Raw genomic sequence first — 16,677 nt, forward strand, 5'->3', positions numbered from 1 at the left:
GCAATGGCTTAGAACGTTCCATGTTGAAAAGGAGAAAAGTCAGAAGGAAAAGCAAGAAAGAAAGAAATGTCACCGTCGTAGCGTTAGCTCAGCTACCTGCTCTCACCGCTGCGCTGCCCGACGAATCTGCATCGAGCCAATCCAATGATTTCAATCTATCAACGCCGTGCTTGGTTGGTGGTATATGCAGGCTGCGGATCAGGACGTTGGGTGCCGTTAATTGGCACCCGCACTACGAGTAGCACCAGCATCGGGCGCTGAGGCGCGCATCTGGAAGGTCTTCCTTTGGGCTTCTAGAACGGCCGTGTTGCAGGGTTGCAGGGGTTATATTCCGAAACAGTAATTTACGAATAACTTGACCTTTGCTGTTCTGCGCGTGCACTTGGCGTGATATAGATCATGACGGCATACTTCGGATGGAGGATATGAGATAAGGAAGGAGGCAAGTATATGGGTGTGCTGGTTTCGAGATGACGGGAACACAGCGCATGGTTTTTCAATTTGTTCCTTTATTCAGTCACATCCCTCTGGTCTGCGTACCGTTCACAGTCCGAAATGAGAGTTGCCGTAAACTCCGTGATGACGATATCGAGTCATTTTTTCTGGCACGAGTGAGGCCAACGAAGGAGGTGTCGGCTGGTGCGGTGCGTGTGCTGGCTCGGGCGCCGCCATCTCGAGGCAGTGAGCGAGCTGAATGCGTCCGCAGTGATACCGTAGTAAGGAGAGCTAAGCAGGCGTGCTGAGGTAAAGGAAAAGGAAGGAAAGAAAAAGGAAAGCGATGAGCAGAAGATTCAAGGCGAATTGAAGAAAGAAGTTCAAGTGATGATGTTGATGCTGTGATGTCGTGGAGATACAAATACGAAGCTGTAGGTTGGAGATACTTGTTATGGTTAGTGGATTTGGTGCCTGAAGATCGTTCTGATGGTTTTCAATTAGCGAACGATGATAGGGAGGTTGTGGAGGTTGTTGGTGGTGGAAGAGTAATGGAACGTATTGTAGAAGCGATGATGGAAGGTTTGGGATGGGTGAATTGGTTGACACTAACCCGTATCTACGGAACAATACCTGGATAATCCGGCCCCCACCCCCGTCATCATCCTCCCTCCATCCCTATCCCATCCATCTCCACCTCCCATCTTCCATCCACTCCGTACTGCTGTCTACATCCGCATATCCCTCACCATCTTCAACCACCCCCCGTACTGTATTGTACTGGATTGTGCCTTACTATACGTACCTACACTTCTACTTCATCTCATACGTCTCCATACTTGCCATTCATCTTTGTCGCATCCTCGTTCATCATCCTCACTCTTCGACGTCACATCATTTCAGCAACCACCCGCAACTCTCTGGCCAACCCTGTCGCATCTCGTGTGGCACAAGCCTGTCATACTCGTCCACATACCGTGTGCGATCTCTTCAAGTGATCCCTCCTCTGCCCACGGTCCTGCACTCCTGTGGTGCACCGCCGTATTGTGAAGATTCGATCATCTGGTGGTCGTGGTGGTGACCTGGCGTCGACATCACCCAATCGTATCCGTGCCCATCCGCGACAGTCAGATACCAGTTTTGCTCGTTACTCGTAGGATAGGGCAAACATCAGAATTGCCAGGATCCTTGTCCTTAACTGCCACCGCCCAAAGGAAGACACAGAGAGTCAAGAAGCCGCAAAACGGGGCTTTCCCTTTCGCTTCCACCAACTGTAACCCACTCGCTACAGTAACCACTCCATATATTTCCTACACTTTTGTTACCACGGCCGGAAGGGCCCGCACTATTCTGCCACTACTACTGGAGTAATAATCTGTCACCAACGGGCCGCCGCTGTCTGGTCTGGTCTGGTCTGGTCTCTTTTCTGCAACTCTACCCTTCCTACCCATCTCCCCCTTAGTTCATTCTGACACTTCTGCTCCATTACTGGTTCACGCGCACAGAAGCTGTACCTGGGAGAGTAGGGCAGTATAGTACAACTACCGTACTGTACAGTATACCAAGTCGCTTGCTTCCTTTTGGGCTTAGAAATCCAAAGGGGCTATCGGCCCAAAGCTCACGCGAGCTCTCCTGCAGTATTAAACTCCATACTAAACTAAGTCCAACTATCTGGATCCCTACGAGTTACGCAGTTAGCCTTTAGGTATCTGGGTAGAGAGATATTCTACCAGCACCAGGTAAGGTACACCGCATTACCTGGTGGTTTTAGGTGGTGGAGGTTTGTTTGCTCAGGAGGAGTTTGTCCCGTACCGCACTGGGGCTCTTCCTGCGTCTGCCCTATCTGCTCTGCGTAGCTCTGCTGCCACTGTTGGCCGTGCACACCTTATTTTTTTTTTCCTTGTGGTGGGAAGTCATACTATCCTTATTACATACATACTGCCTGCCCTTCCGCAGTCATGGAGGTGAGCATCCAACCTTTCCTTTTAACTACTCTCCCCATCATCCTCATTTCCATCATCGTCATCACCATATACAACACCATTGCCATCCCTATCCCCCATTCCTATCAGTCTTCCCTCACATCTCTCTCCCTCCCTTCCTTTCTGTCGCCTCGCCAGCTATCCCTTTCTTGACGACGCTCCATTCTATATCAACCCATCTCCCTTGCGAATCCTCTCTGCCCTATCTCGTCTTCATACATTTCAAGCCGAGGGCGTACACCCGCAACCTGCCATGGCTTGACGTTTTTGTGTCCATCTAGCGGCTACACGCCTGCACGTATTACGCTTGTAGAACCTCACAATCCTGTCAATCCCCGTCGCTGCCAATCCAGCCCTTCCTTTCCTCTTGTCACCTCTCACAGTTCCTCTCCTTTTCGTCGCCACGTCACATTATCTGTACAAGCTGCCTGTTGTTACACCTCTTCCCGGTCGGCATCCCTACCACTGACGGCCTTCACCGTCGCCATCACTATATACCCTCATCAATCCTTTCCCGAGTCACCATGTCACCCAAGTAAGACTATAGAAAGACAAGACGAAGACTGTGTTATTCATACATTTCTTTCTTTCCTCTTTCCACTTTCGGCACTTCCTCTTTTATTGCTCGGCGCTCAGCGATTGCTTTTGTTGCTTGCTCTCTCCATTTCTCTCTCTCCATTGCGGGCTCTGCTTTCCTCTTATCGATACCCTGTACAATTTCTGCTATGATGGATTCTCATTACAGGCGTTCGTCTGTGTCTTCTCATCATTTCTTTCCTCACGATCGTCATTACGATGAACCGGAAGCGCCTCCACCAGGGCCTTCCCGACTGAAGCCAGGAGCACAACTAACAATGATGCGCTTCTTGCAGGACCTCCCAGATGCCGAGGCTCCCCCTACAGATGTCACCCCACGCTACCACACTGGTCGCCTTCCTAACAGTAAGGCGGGAGATGGTAAACCCAGATTGCTGCTCATGGGTCAGCGAAGGTGGGTCATATCAGATCGATCCGACTTGACTACCAAGCGAGCTAACCTTGTACCACAGGAGCGGCAAGTCGTCCATTTCCAGTGTAGTGTTTCACAAACTCCCGCCAAGCGAAACTCTGTATCTAGAAACGACTACGAGGATCAAGAAGGAGTCTATGCAGTGAGTATGATGAGTATGTCTGTTTGATTGTTGTTGTTGATGGTATCGCAGCTCTTTCATGGACTTTCAAGTTTGGGATTTCCCGGGCCACCTCGACTATTTCGATCCGGCCTTTGACGTCGACAACATCTTCGAGGAGATCGGAGCATTGATCTGGGTCATCGATGCTCAAGATGAATATCTCGAAGCTATAATGCGCCTCAACACCACCATCTTGAACCTACAGCACTCGTACCCCAACATCAACGTCGAAGTGTTCGTCCACAAGGTAGACGGCCTCTCCGAGGACTACAAAGGCGACACATTCCGGGACATCATCCAGCGAGTCCAAGACGAGCTCTCCGACCACGGCTACGAGAACGCGCCCGTCTCCTTCTACCAAACCAGCATCTACGACCACTCTATCTTCGAGGCATTCTCCAAGGTCATCCAGAAACTGATCCCACAGCTCCCAACCCTCGAAGCCCTTCTCAACAGCCTCTGCTCGACTTGCAAGATCGAGAAGGCGTACCTGTTCGATATCATGAGTAAGATCTACATCGCAACAGACACCAGCCCGACGGACATTGGCAGTTACGAGATCTGCTCCGACTACATTGACGTCGTCATCGACGTCAGCGAGATCTACGGATGGGACCGTCCTGCCGAGAACGGCAACGCCGAAGTCGTGGAGAACGGGAACAACGATGCAGAGAGCCTCATCACGATGGAGAAGAAGGGCAACAACTACCTTTACTTACGGGAGATCAACAAGTGAGTCCTAGATATCAATCCGCTCACGGTTGAACGTCACTCTAACGCATGACAGATACCTTGCCTTGATATGTCTCATGGGCGATGACAGCCCAGCCGAGAAGAAGGCAGTTGTCGACTACAACGTCGGCGTGTTCCAGGATGCCTTGAAACAGGTCTTCCCAAGAGCCGAGCGGGATCTCCCCGTTATCCAAACGAGCTGATGACGGGTCGGTCTATGATCTTGCTGGAAAACGAAAGGCAACCCCATTCAATATTTTCCATAGCAGGACTAGTATTTCTTGTCTCTTCTCAAAAACGAATGATATGATGGGGCCTTGCAACCAAAAAGTAGCGTTCGCAACGGGTAGTAACGCAGCAAGCTGGATACGAAGTTAAAAAATGACTTGAGGTCTATGAAGTGTATAGTAGCAAAAGAAAGGCTCAGAATATGTCCAATTGAATTCGACATCACACTCTATATCTTCTTCACCAAATGTTTATGAACGACTTTCGTGCCTTTCTTTTCACTCACCCAGCATGCAATACATCACGATACCATACATGTGGCTAAGTCATTCATATCAATCGTGCCGCACCCTCGCACCCTCGCTCGCTCGCGTGGTAACCGACCACTTACAAGGATCAATCTCTCATCCCCCATCCCCCGCCTAAATTACCATCCATCCGTCCAATGGCACCACGATCATACCACGTTACAACATTGAATTTCCCGCCGCGGATAATTGATCCACAACAACCTTTTGATATGCATCCCCACTAGTCACATTTCCGTGATTCCTATCCATGTAGCCACCGGTCGGAGCGCCGGACCGCGATCGTTCCGGAGTTGCGTTGCGTGCTCTGTGGTTTTCTTTGTACTTTATCTAATAAACCAATTTACTAATGCTGAAGCTTGGGTTGGCGGGCAAAGGCCACGATGGCCACTCGGAATAAGAGGACTTAATTTATTTTTTTAGAAGGACGGCGAGGGAGGTAGAAAAGGGATGGCGTAGCTCTATGTTTTGCTACTTTGGTGTGACGGAGAATTTTATTTTATTTTGATTTTAGAGATTTGGCTTTTGAGGTTGAGATACTTTTTTGGGGAAGCGGAGGAGAATTTAACACTTCATTTGCAATTGGATTTGTTTAGAAGATTGGTGAGGGCATTGGCATTACAACCCATCACCATCGTCGTCGTCTTCAGAGAAAGCGATTCCTTTCCAAAGAACAATCGCTCGACCAAAACAGAGACATCAAGTCGACGACCGCCCATTGCTACTAACTCAGACAACGACTCGGGTACCTGAACTCCACGCACAACTCCAACACCAATCCGGCCTAACCCACCGCCTATGTAACCTTACCTCCGACAACTCCGAGCACTCACAACATCTCAAGAAACCCTACGCCATACCTTCTCCTCCCCAAACCCACACCACACGACAACCACCAAACAATGTCGTCAGCACGGTACCGTCCAAACGCCTCACGGCCCTCCGACTCCCCCTCCGACTCCCCCTCCAGCACAACCAAAAACGTCGCGACAACAACAGAGGAGGACGACAGACGCAACAAATTCACCATCCTCGACGCACTGCGCGTGCTCGCAGGCGTGCTGATACTCAGCTGCGGAACAAGCTACCTCGCAACCTCAGGATCCAGCCTCACATGGGGCTACAACCCATGGTGGACGCGGGCGCGGGAGTGGAAAGGCTTACTCGTACGTATTCCCACCCCCAAATTCCCCCAATTCCCCCTCTTCCCTCTTCCATCACCACCCACAGAAAGGAACATGCATAGCTGATAGAATGTACACAGCGCGGAACCGTCCACCTAACAGACGCCCAACTCGCCACCTACGACGGCACCGACCCCTCCCTCCCCATCTACCTCGCCCTCAACGGCACAATCTACGACGTGTCCTCCTCGCCGGGGACCTACGGCCCCGGCGGCTCGTACCATTTCTTCGCGGGGCGGGACGCCGCGCGCGCGTTCCTGACTGGGTGTTTCGCAGAGGACCAGACGCCCGACTTGCGTGGGGTCGAATTGATGTACATGCCTATTGACCCGGAGCCTGGGCATCCGGATTATAAGGAGCCCGGGGAGAGGAGGGAACTGAGTAAGGGGGAGAGGAAGAATAGGCATGCGAGGGAGTTGAGGGAGGCGAGGAGGAGGGTTAGGGAGGGGTTGGAGCATTGGCATACGTTGTTCAGGGGGGATAAGGGGAAGCCGTATAGGAGGGTTGGGGAGGTGGTGAGGGAGGAGGGGTGGTTGGAGAAGCTGGAGAAGAGGGAGCTTTGTGAGGAGGCGAGGAAGGCGAGGCCGGTTAGGAAGGATTTGTAGATGACGTTGGGGATGGAGGTTTGGGGAGGGTTGTTTAGGAGTGTGTGGAAACGAGAAAATCAAAATTTAACCTTAAAACAAGCAAGCAAACCTTTCAAACAAACAAACAGAGCGAAGCAGAGAGGAGATGAAAACGAGACACGTGGTGGTGTGGATATACGTGTGGCTCTTTACGTATGCAGGTTTAAAACGCTTCAGCAGCTTGCGTTTTCGTAATTCTGATATGACATGCATTGGAAGGGAAGACGGGAGAGGGTTGAAGGAGGGTATTGTTAGATTCGTGAGGGGGCTGACGGTAATGACAGGTGTTGTGGAAGGGCATATGATGGACATGGTGTCTTGGCGATGGCAATGCTATGATGTGGGAGGAGAGACGTTGGAGTGGGAGATGGATCGGGAATTAGATATCGACAGAGGGTGACGTGGTAGCTAAAGGGTTAGTTAGAAACAAACTGTTGTGTTAAGAAGGTATCCTAGGTAGACAATATGTGTGATGGGCGGCTTGGTCATCTGGGAATACGGCATGTAAATCATGATCACCCTCATCATCGTCAACGAATACGACAAGTTCGAAACGAGGCTTCCTGGATTTCCGTTTCATTCAGTTACATAAAACCTTCGCCCGGCAAAACAAAAAGCATTCACCCAGAGCAAAGCCGATGCCCCTTCTCTCATCCCATCGTTCCATTGCATTCTCTGTGAGTTCCCCCCACTACCGGTGGTATATTTTCCGTCCGCAAAAATTCATACGCCGATTCATATTTGGGGAGAGAGAAAGAAGGAGGGAAATGTAAAATAAACAAGTTGGTATTGAGAAGTTCATTTTTTGAGTTTGTTTATCGTTGGGAAATCGCAAGTGGACCTCGCATCTATTCGTTCAGTTTCTTTTTAATTTTTTCCGTGGAACGAAATCGCTTAGTCGGTGGCGCCGACGGCACGAGCTGGGATATAGTTAGTATAAAAATTCTCCGTCGTCTTCGGTGTGTTCCCTTCGCTCGGGGGACGTACTGTAGATGCTCAACTTGGAGTGACCGACGACCTTCTTGATCTGGCCGTTCTCCTCGAGATCAGCGAGCGCCTGCCTGGCGAGCGATCCGTTAATCTTCAGACGATCGACGAGGGTGGCGACGGTGATGAGGCGGTAAGACTGGACATCCTTCTGGAGCTTGTCGTTGGTCTGCTTGTCGAGAACGACGGCGTGCTGGGCCTTGTCCTTGACTGTGAAATTGTCAGTGGCGGTTCGTCGCGGGGAGACGCAAAGTCGATGGCGACGGTTGGGAAATGTGCCAGAGATGTGGAGGGAAAGGCGCTCGCGAAGAGGAATATCGATAAGCCTCTTCAGAGGCACAAAAATGGAGGGTATCGAGTGTCTGGATGTGTGCGATGTCGTGGTGATAACGTACCCTTGCCCTTGGACCACTTCTTCTTTTGCTTCTTGCCACCGGTTGCTGCTGGTGCCTGGATGATTATCAGTCTCGACTGTTCGTCTTCTTCATCGTGGACGGGGTGTATCTACCATTTTGATAGTTGTCGTGGATGTGTCGTTACAAGCCTACGGTTGAGGAAGCCTGAACGACAAAATGGAGGCACTGGAGAGTGGCACCTTGGCATTCGCTTAATCAATCGGGTTAGTCACCATATCACGTGATCTCGTTCCTTCCTCCAATCACGTGACTGTCAAAACAACACGTCCCGAGCAGAACCATTTTTCGATATGGCCGATAGAGAATTTTGCAGACTTGCAATACGTGCCGAAAGGTGTGTCTATACCGACATTTCAACGTGGTACATCGCCATGCACCAGCAAGTCGACGATGCAGCTCTGTACCCTTGTCCTCGGCCTCGGTCATGAGGCCTGCCAATGTTTCTCGAAAAAATCGAAGGCTTCCCCAAAAGGAAGGCGCCATTTCAACGTCCCTAAGTACCTAGATGGGTTCAAAAGACTATTGGTAAAGGAAGTATGCAAGCGTAGTGTAACGTCCGTCCGAACCATCAAGGGTCTTTCTCTTCTCTGCCAGCCAAGGCCTGCGATCCCGATTGCGAAAACAATGAATGTATATCTTGCGGCGGAGATTGCAATAGTATATGACCAAGGCAAAGTGCTATTATTGACGCTGGGTCGAAATTTATTGTCTGACGTACTCCTCGCGGGACGCCCTCAATGCGGAGGCACAATTTAGCGCTATCGCGATTGTCGCCACAAAAAGGGTGTGTAGCCGGGGCGGACGCTGGTTGGCGAGAGGGAACCGGGCGCATCCTGACCACATTGCCATTATCAGACCAACTCCCGCACTTGACCATGCATCACGACATGAACCTCGTATGAAGCGCACACCCCGCCGTCATATGCCACCATATGGCATACAGATTGGCATATAGTAGAGGCAACTAGAGAGATAAGTACGGCGCAGTAGATCTGGTAGGCAACACACGATCGGCACGAGATGCATCTCCCAAAAGCAATATTACAAGGTTGTCCACGAAGAGGACACCGAAACCAGCCTTGTCCTTTGGATTTTTACTGCTCTACCACACCCACCACCACTAATTGAGAGATAGCTAAACGAATAGAGATAACGACACACCGCACAAAGTGCACTAATAGACAATGAGATGGGATCCTCAAGCTTGAGAGAGAGATGTGCTGAAACAGGTAGTTGGAGACGATGAAGGCAAGGAAAGAAAGCAGACCCCTCGCATGTAACCGCTTGCTTTTCCATGTCCTCCTCCTCTCTTCAATTGCTCGTTTCCGAGCAAGCGCCTCTATCTGCTTAATATGCTCGCTAAGACAGAAGGAAATGCCCCATGGGTTGCTTGCAATTCCTGAAAGACATAGACACACAAGTCCATTGTAACCAGAAGATGGAGAAGAGCTAGAGAGCACGCGTCAATGCTAGTTGCTCCATACCAAGTGTAGCCGCAATGTAATCGCCAAGACGCCAGTGAGGTCCAGATGAAAATGCATGATCATTAGAAGAAATGGGTGTGGGGTTTGGAGAGCTCATGGACTTCCATTTCCTATAAGATTTGTTAGTACTGTTTTCTAAGGTACACCAGATTGCAATGGTTAACGCACCATTTTGAAGGTATTGAGCTCCTCCTTGATCTGCTGTGCCAGCATAGGTGTGAGTCGGTTGCAAGTCGCAATCTCGCCCCGGCGGTCGTAGTCGGAAGCTGACCAAGCATCGTAAAACTGGATGCGTGGGCTAAAGCTGATGTTTCCTCGGCCGCCTTGGGGAGTGGTGGGAAGGCTTCTGGTGCTGGGACTCATGATCCTTGGAGGTCGACCAAAATAATCATCGCCGCCAATTGGAGCTTGGCGCGACTGCTCGTCGTGTGGGGTGCTGGGAGCACTCGATTTGGGGGTCTCGTTCGAATGATGAGCGTCAACAGGGCGGAGAACAGGTGAAGAAGTTTCGGAGTTGGGACCGGTGCCTGAAGGAAAGTTAGATCGAGTCATCAAGTCCCATGTTGATCGCACTCACGCTTAAGGATGCCTTTCTTGATAGAAGACAGAACCTCCGCCCGCTCTCGGTCTCCGCCAACAATACTCTTGCGAGAGAATTCGTTTGGTCCGGAGCTAAACGAAGGAATATCGAGAGGTGTCTGCCCTGGCTCCATTGAATTTCTTTCGAGTTTGGGGTACCCAGTGCCACCCCCGGCTTGTTCGCGGGGGTCCACGTTGACATTGACCTTCTGACGCTCAGCTTCTACTGACACCATGGTGACTGGTCCAACACTAGGCTGGGCAATAGGTCCGTCTGCCGCAGGAACACCAATGACAGATTTGGGTCGGAAGAGCCCCTTGATAGACCTGCCACCTTTCCTCATGCCACTGCCCATTTTGCGGAGCATGATGGACGCCGACGAGGCGGTTGAAGATATCGAAAGGTTGTCTGTAGATCCTGAAAATCCACCTTGTCCGTTGTAGATACCGGCACCAATACCGGCAGCCTCCTGTTTTGCAACAATGGCTGCCTGTTCAGCATCCTGCTCGTTGTCGAACCGATCCTTACGCAATTTGGCGCGCTCCGCAGAAAGGTTGTTCTCAGCAGTTGCCCGGCGAAGCTCAGCAGCACTGCCAAAGGAGAATGCTCTCCTCAATCGTGACTTTACTCCTCGGCCGGACTCCTTATCGTTCAACGCGGTGAGGTGTTGCATGGCCGGGCTTCGTTCAGCAGGTGCATCTGCTCCCTTTTTGGCTGGAACCGTGGATCCAGATTGTGACAGAGGTGAAGGAGCGATGGTACGCTTTACAGGCTCGGTTGCAGTTCTGGGCGAGACAGGTCCTTGAGATATAGAACCTTGTCGAGACTGAAAAAGTCAGTTAGATTTCCTCTTCGAGACACCTTCATGGAAGACACATACCGATGGCCTAGAGACACTGGAAGACCCACTGCCAGCACTGCCTTGTCGCTCGTGGCTTTGACGTGAGGTGGGCCGACTTCCCTTTTGGTTGGAGCTCGAAACCGGTCTCAATTCTGGAGTATTGCGCTTGTTAGGGTTGGAGATTGGAGCCTCGAGGGGTGCAGGCGAGGCACCGCTGCTAGCTTGGGCCGTGGCATCAAGTCCACTTAAGCTCCTTCTCCTGTATCTCTTTGCCTGGTCTGTAGAGGCTTGCCGGGGCACTTGCATATCATCTACACTGCTTGCCCGGTTGTGTCCAGGTCTAGTTGGAGCCTGAAGATCATCCAATGCCATGATGGGACCAACATCAATTTTTGGAGAGGCAAGGACTGGGGGGCCACCTATTGAAGGCGACAATTGAGTGGGTGTAGCTGCCGCAGAACCAGCGGTGATGGTATTGGAGGAGTCGGTTCGGCGAGCACTTGCGCGGTAGCGGCTTGGTGAAGGCTTAGCCGGGTTTGAATCCTGCAGAGACAAGGAAAGGTCAGGTACGGAGGTAGACAAAGTGATGGAGGACGTAGAGGTATCCTTCCTATGCTCGGACGTGGCCAGCACACTGTCATCTTTCGACGAGAAGTGTGGGCCGGTGGAAGAGCGACTGGAGGATCCAGACGTCGATACAGTCGAGTCTGACGAGGAAGATGGATGAGAAGGGTGACCGAGGCGAGCTCCTGCACTGAATTGGTGCGTTGGGGCCGATACGATTCTGTTCTCCTGGCGTAGCTGGGGTGTGCTCGAGAAGGCATATGGTGCTATCGGGGCCGATGATGTGCCCCGATATCCAGTGCCTCCAGTCTGGCCATTGTAGACGGAGGATCGGTTCATTTGTGAATTTCTGGGCTGTTGGGGGTGAGGCTGTTGTACCGACTGATTTGCAAAAGCGTCCGAGGAGGTGTGGAGCATGGTCATGGAACCGGAGGACTGAATGACGGGTGCAAGTACCTGAGCCATCGGAACCCTTCACTGAGAAGCGGCTGCGTGCTCGATCGAAGAAGGGTGAGGGTACCGTCGACGATTGGAGGGGAGTAGAGCGGCGATAAGAGAGTCGAGAAACAAGCGAGAGTAGGGTGTTATCTGGAGATGATGGACGTATTAGTCGACTGATGCTGCTGCAATGTTGCTTTGAAAACAGACAAGATTTTAAAGAGTGTGGAGTGATTGAGAGGAAAGGGTTCACCAGGGGGCAGGTGAGGTAATTGTGGGTCAGGGAGGAGGCATCAGAAGATGGGAGAGAGAGGAGAAGGCAGTTGGCGGACGTACCCCTTTCGCAGCGAGGACTTTTCCCGTTGGCGACAACGATTGCTTCGGGCAGGCGTAGGATTAAGGAAAAAGGGAGATGCTACCAGATAAAAGAGAAGAAACCGAGAAAGGGCTATTAAAACAGAGATAAAATGCCAAAAAAGAAAAGGCCGTCTGGAGGGAGGGCGCGCTGGAGAGGCTGTCGTGAAATCGACGGAGCTGGCAAAGTGTACCAAGCCTCCCGAGCAGACAATCAAGCCTGCATTGGACGGATATCGAGCGTGAAATTCGACTGGATGAAGAGCAAACAGTGAGGACGATTGGCGTTAAAGAGGATGGAGCAGAAAAGAAAAAGAATAGAGGTAGGGAATGGGGGGGGAGAGTGAGTGAGAGTAGATGTGGAGGTGGTGGAGGTTGAAGTGAAAGTAGTAGAGAAGGAGGAGGAGAGGAGAGAGTGAGAGCCCGGCGGCGTTTGGACTTTTGGTGGGTGAGAGAGACTGAGAAGAGAGAATGGGTTAATGGGATGGGATAGGCTGGGATGGGTTGGGTGGACGAGTAGAAGCGGGCCTCAGGAGGGAGAGGAGGATTGGGAGGTTGCCCGTTTGGGAATAGTAGGGGCACACGGGCCGGGAAGTGTGCCTTTCCGGGCTAAGCCAATTCCAGTTGAGCAGAGAAAGAAGGGGAAAAGCTGGGATGATGGATGGATGGATGTGTACCTTTTCGTTATACGCGCCTTTACGGGGATTGTTCGATTGGCGATGATGCTGATGATGATTTATGGGAGTTGACGAAGGAATTAGAAGAGATTGTTTCGCTGTTGTCGAAGTCGTGGATGGTGTTGGCTGTGATACTGTAGATCTGAGTGACTGACCCACGGAGGACTGACACGAACTGGCTTATTGTTATTATTATTATCACCATCACCATCACCAACCATCAACATGCTCTTCATCGGACCCAATCATCGTCCAATTGCGTTCTTGCGCTTCTTCACTTACCTCAGGAAACCAATTTACTCCACAGGATCCCCGTACGAGAACTCCCCTCGATCGATCAATCAGTCAATCACCTATTCCTAGAAGTATTACTACTGGCGGGATGCCTTGTCGCCCCGTAAGGTAAGCTCGTCGTCCTTGTGGCTTGGCTGTTTCCAGGAGTGTTGATGTCGTTCAGTTCATTCACCCTTCTCCTCCAGTGAGAAGAGCGTATAAGAAAATAGAGATACACGTGTGTGTACTCGTGTAGCTGAAGAGAAGTGTATGTGCAAATATAGAGTACCTAGGTACGGGGCCACGGTATGGTATAGAATCGTTCAATCGGATTGGTGAGGTGGCGGCGGTGGTAGTGAGAGAGAGAGGAAGAAAGAAAGAAACAATTCGTGAACACCACAAAGTATCTATCAGGTCCTATCAAGACTACTATCTACTTCCCCAGTCGATGGATCGAACTTGGAAGATTACCCTGAACCGAGTGGGAAGATTACCCTGACATGGCAACGACGGATTGCAAATGCAGTGTTTCAAGTTCATGTTCGCGGCCAACATTGCCCTCCCACGGGGTCACCAAGTACAATCATTCGATCATGGTCGGGTCTATCCTTTTCCCGAAGCAGCGGCAACGGCGACAGGCGGGATTGCACGCATCATTTGTCCCCTACATATCCCCATCCCATTACTCTCCTTAGTCCCCTTAGTCTCCTTGGAGTCTCCCTAGTCCCCTTGTTCCCTAGAGTCCTTAGTTACTGTGTAGGTACGGAGTAGTGTAGTGTGTACAAATAGTGGTGACTGTAGTGACTGTAGTGACTAGTGACTTAGTGTACACTATGTATGTACTCCCCTATCCTATCCACCAAACGATAAACCCCCTGATCCCTACCCCTTCACGAATCCATTATCCACCCGCCCACCCACACGCACACGCACGCACGCATCCATCAATCAATTTATAGAAGATGGTATTGCTTGTGCACACCGACAACTTCCCTGCCTACAACTCCAATTCTTTGACTCACCAATACTTACTTCTAGATGTACGGAGTGCTGTCTATACATACATCCTACAGGGTACTCCTCTTACCATCTCATCACGATATCTCACCAGCATACTCCCCAAATAAACATTGCCAATTCCATACATCCAAACCTCTGATCTATTCTACATGTACATCAATCTACTCATGGTACAGAGTACATAAAGATAAAGAGTACATGCACCACTCGCCATTTTAATTATGCCCGGCCCGCGGGTCTGGATACCCGTGTTTGATATTAGCAGTAATACCTTGTAATCATCATCATTTAGATACCTAGGTACTGCATGTACTCCGTACTGCTTGCACATACATGTACATACATATCCACACTTCTTCATCTCATGCACACTGGTCAGTAGTTATCTAGGTACTATATGTTCTGTATCCTTTTGTACTGAGCCCTCTTCTCGTACTGTAGAGAGCAATAGATCCATCAGCCATGGTTAGTTTTAGCGTGAGCCCCCCGCGCCTACCCTTTCCCTTTTGCTCCTTCCTTCCCACCTCCCCCACCCCTTGTACGTCCATCCGTCAACCATTACGGCTACAAATCAATCAGATATAACTTCCAAACCACTACACAAAACTTCAGTAGTCCATCAAATAGCATCGTCGTCGTCTTTCATTCACCTCCCGGTCTTTCTACCCTCTTTCATCTATGCATACATGATACAGCACACATACCGTTCAGCAGCACTGTCTGCCGTGCGCTCAGTTGCTGCAGGGCACGGCAGATCGTAGGTGTTCACGCTCGTTGCCGTCACCGCCGCTCCTAGGCAGTCACGCATTCCAGACGACAACCCGCTTCCGAGCAACCAACGAAGCAGAGCAGATTCCGTACCTACTAGCCTGCTGCAAACGACCCTCGCCTGCATTCCGCATGCCATCATCTCCAAACAAAAAAAAAATTCAAAGGACCCGCCAGAGGGCTCAGCACAATTCGAAACTGCAACATGTCCGCCGGGCGCGTCTTGGTCCTCCTCTCCTGTAGTTTCTGTGTAGGCGGGAGGCGAAGATGCATGCGCGCACGGCCACGGAACGGCACCTACGAGCGCCCAGTGCGAGCTTAAGTGGATGGGATGCAAGACTGCTCATTTGCTCGCGCTACTGAATACGACCGGGTGAGGATCCAAATCTGAGCTTGTGAGCAGGCTTGCACGCTTGATTCTCATTTTGCCTACCTGGGTACGGCATCACCGCATACCCTGGAGTCCCTGTCATCCTCCGTCGTCTTCGTCGTGGTGGGCGACAACAACAAAACGACGACAACGAATTGCACCGCTGGCAACAGGGCAGGATGAGGCCTGTTTGCTGTGGGGTTCAGGTTCAGTCACCGTTTCTCGGCTACGCGTATTGAGCCTCCAGCGTACTGAGCGTCTCCAGGCCAAGGTAATGGCCCATGGTCCATGGCTCATGGCCGCTCGCGATCCACGACGACGAAGAGCGGTGGACGACATGTGCATTCGATCCAGCGGGTGCTGAACATGCATGCATCAGAATGAAGGTCCACAGCGTCCGTGGATTCAAGAGCTCCAAATGGTCTAGCCGGCGCGCTGTACCCGTTTGACGATAAGAGTCAACGAGTAGGCGGTACCCATGCGTGCCATGCTCGTGGGGCTTCTGCACTACAACACATGCAGCTGGGTCGGCTGCTTTTTTCTTTTTCTTTGCCATCGTGCAGCTATGTTTTCAAGCATGGTAATTGAAAGATTGCGGTATATGATCATTTGAGTCACTACATCGCACTTCACGACTACTACAAGTGGGTTGTCAGTTTTCCCTACACTCGTCTTTTTCTCTAGACAGGCGTGCGTGTTTATTTATTCAACTATCGGCCGAGTCTCTATGCGAGCAGCGACGGTGTTAACCAGCCACCGCTCCGAGCCGGATGAACCCCTCCCTCAAATGAGCACCGGCCTGTACCGTTGTGACTTGTAAGCATGCACAGTGGTGCATAGTCGTCCCACGACTATCAAGATCTCTGCAGGTCCAAGTTCCGATGAGAAAGTTACTTGCCTGGCCTGGCTACATACGATTGGCCTTTGCGTCTCAAACGATTACAGGTACATTGCGCCAAGGCCTGGGGAAATAAGGCACTTTGCCGAGGCGGCTGCAGAACGAGACCGAGATGACTTTGTTTGATGCTCCTGTTGGCTTCGACTCTGGTAGATTAGAGTTCGTACAGCTCACGGCACACAAGCACCATCGACACAGCACAGTGCGGAATAACTACATCTACCTCACCGACTACCGAAACCCTGGTATATCAGCTCATGATATGATAGCACGTCGATCGAAGCCGTTCAAGCGTCGGTGTTACACCGAGTCTTTCTCCCTGTCCCCGCTTTCATGCATGCCC

The 16,677-nt window shown here is 51.1% G+C and overlaps 4 protein-coding genes across 4 annotated transcripts; 2 read left to right on the forward strand and 2 right to left on the reverse strand.

Moving 5' to 3' along the window:
- Positions 1–3,142: 3,142 nt before the first annotated feature.
- Positions 3,143–4,521, forward strand: BU24DRAFT_356022 (uncharacterized protein; the record flags this gene model as incomplete). The annotated part of the gene is made up of 4 exons (XM_033523876.1): positions 3,143–3,405; positions 3,464–3,565; positions 3,617–4,318; positions 4,374–4,521. The coding sequence occupies 4 exons, from the start codon at positions 3,143–3,145 to the stop codon at positions 4,519–4,521; spliced, it is 1,215 nt and encodes a 404-aa protein (XP_033379264.1).
- An 863-nt stretch (positions 4,522–5,384) lies between these two features.
- Positions 5,385–6,865, forward strand: BU24DRAFT_398993 (cytochrome b5). Its single transcript, XM_033525397.1, has 2 exons — positions 5,385–6,020; positions 6,119–6,865. Exons 1-2 carry the CDS (start codon positions 5,757–5,759, stop codon positions 6,641–6,643), a joined length of 789 nt encoding a protein of 262 aa, XP_033379265.1. The 5' UTR covers positions 5,385–5,756; the 3' UTR covers positions 6,644–6,865.
- A 730-nt stretch (positions 6,866–7,595) lies between these two features.
- BU24DRAFT_355330 (putative 40S ribosomal protein S25) lies at positions 7,596–8,104 on the reverse strand (the record flags this gene model as incomplete). Its single annotated transcript, XM_033523847.1, has 2 exons — positions 7,596–7,861; positions 8,047–8,104. Coding segments are annotated over 2 exons (324 nt in total), but the record flags the coding sequence as incomplete, so codon positions are not given.
- Positions 8,105–9,613: 1,509 nt separating this feature from the next.
- BU24DRAFT_436283 (uncharacterized protein) lies at positions 9,614–11,953 on the reverse strand (the record flags this gene model as incomplete). Its single annotated transcript, XM_033530145.1, has 4 exons — positions 9,614–9,661; positions 9,720–10,078; positions 10,129–10,957; positions 11,012–11,953. The coding sequence occupies 4 exons, from the start codon at positions 11,951–11,953 to the stop codon at positions 9,614–9,616; spliced, it is 2,178 nt and encodes a 725-aa protein (XP_033379267.1).
- Between the last annotated feature and the right edge of the window lie 4,724 nt (positions 11,954–16,677).

This window comes from Aaosphaeria arxii, assembly GCF_010015735.1.
Source record: "Aaosphaeria arxii CBS 175.79 unplaced genomic scaffold BU24scaffold_10, whole genome shotgun sequence".
Taxonomy (NCBI): Eukaryota; Fungi; Ascomycota; class Dothideomycetes; order Pleosporales; genus Aaosphaeria; species Aaosphaeria arxii.

What these genes read in the sequence shown, in the direction of transcription:
- BU24DRAFT_398993 (XM_033525397.1), top strand. Translation starts at nt 5,757, where the DNA reads ATGTCGTCAGCACGGTACCGTCCAAACGCCTCACGGCCCTCCGACTCC. An exon ending in GGGAGTGGAAAGGCTTACTC is followed by an intron (nt 6,021 to 6,118) that starts GTACGTATTCCC and finishes GAATGTACACAG; the next exon opens with CGCGGAACCGTCCACCTAAC.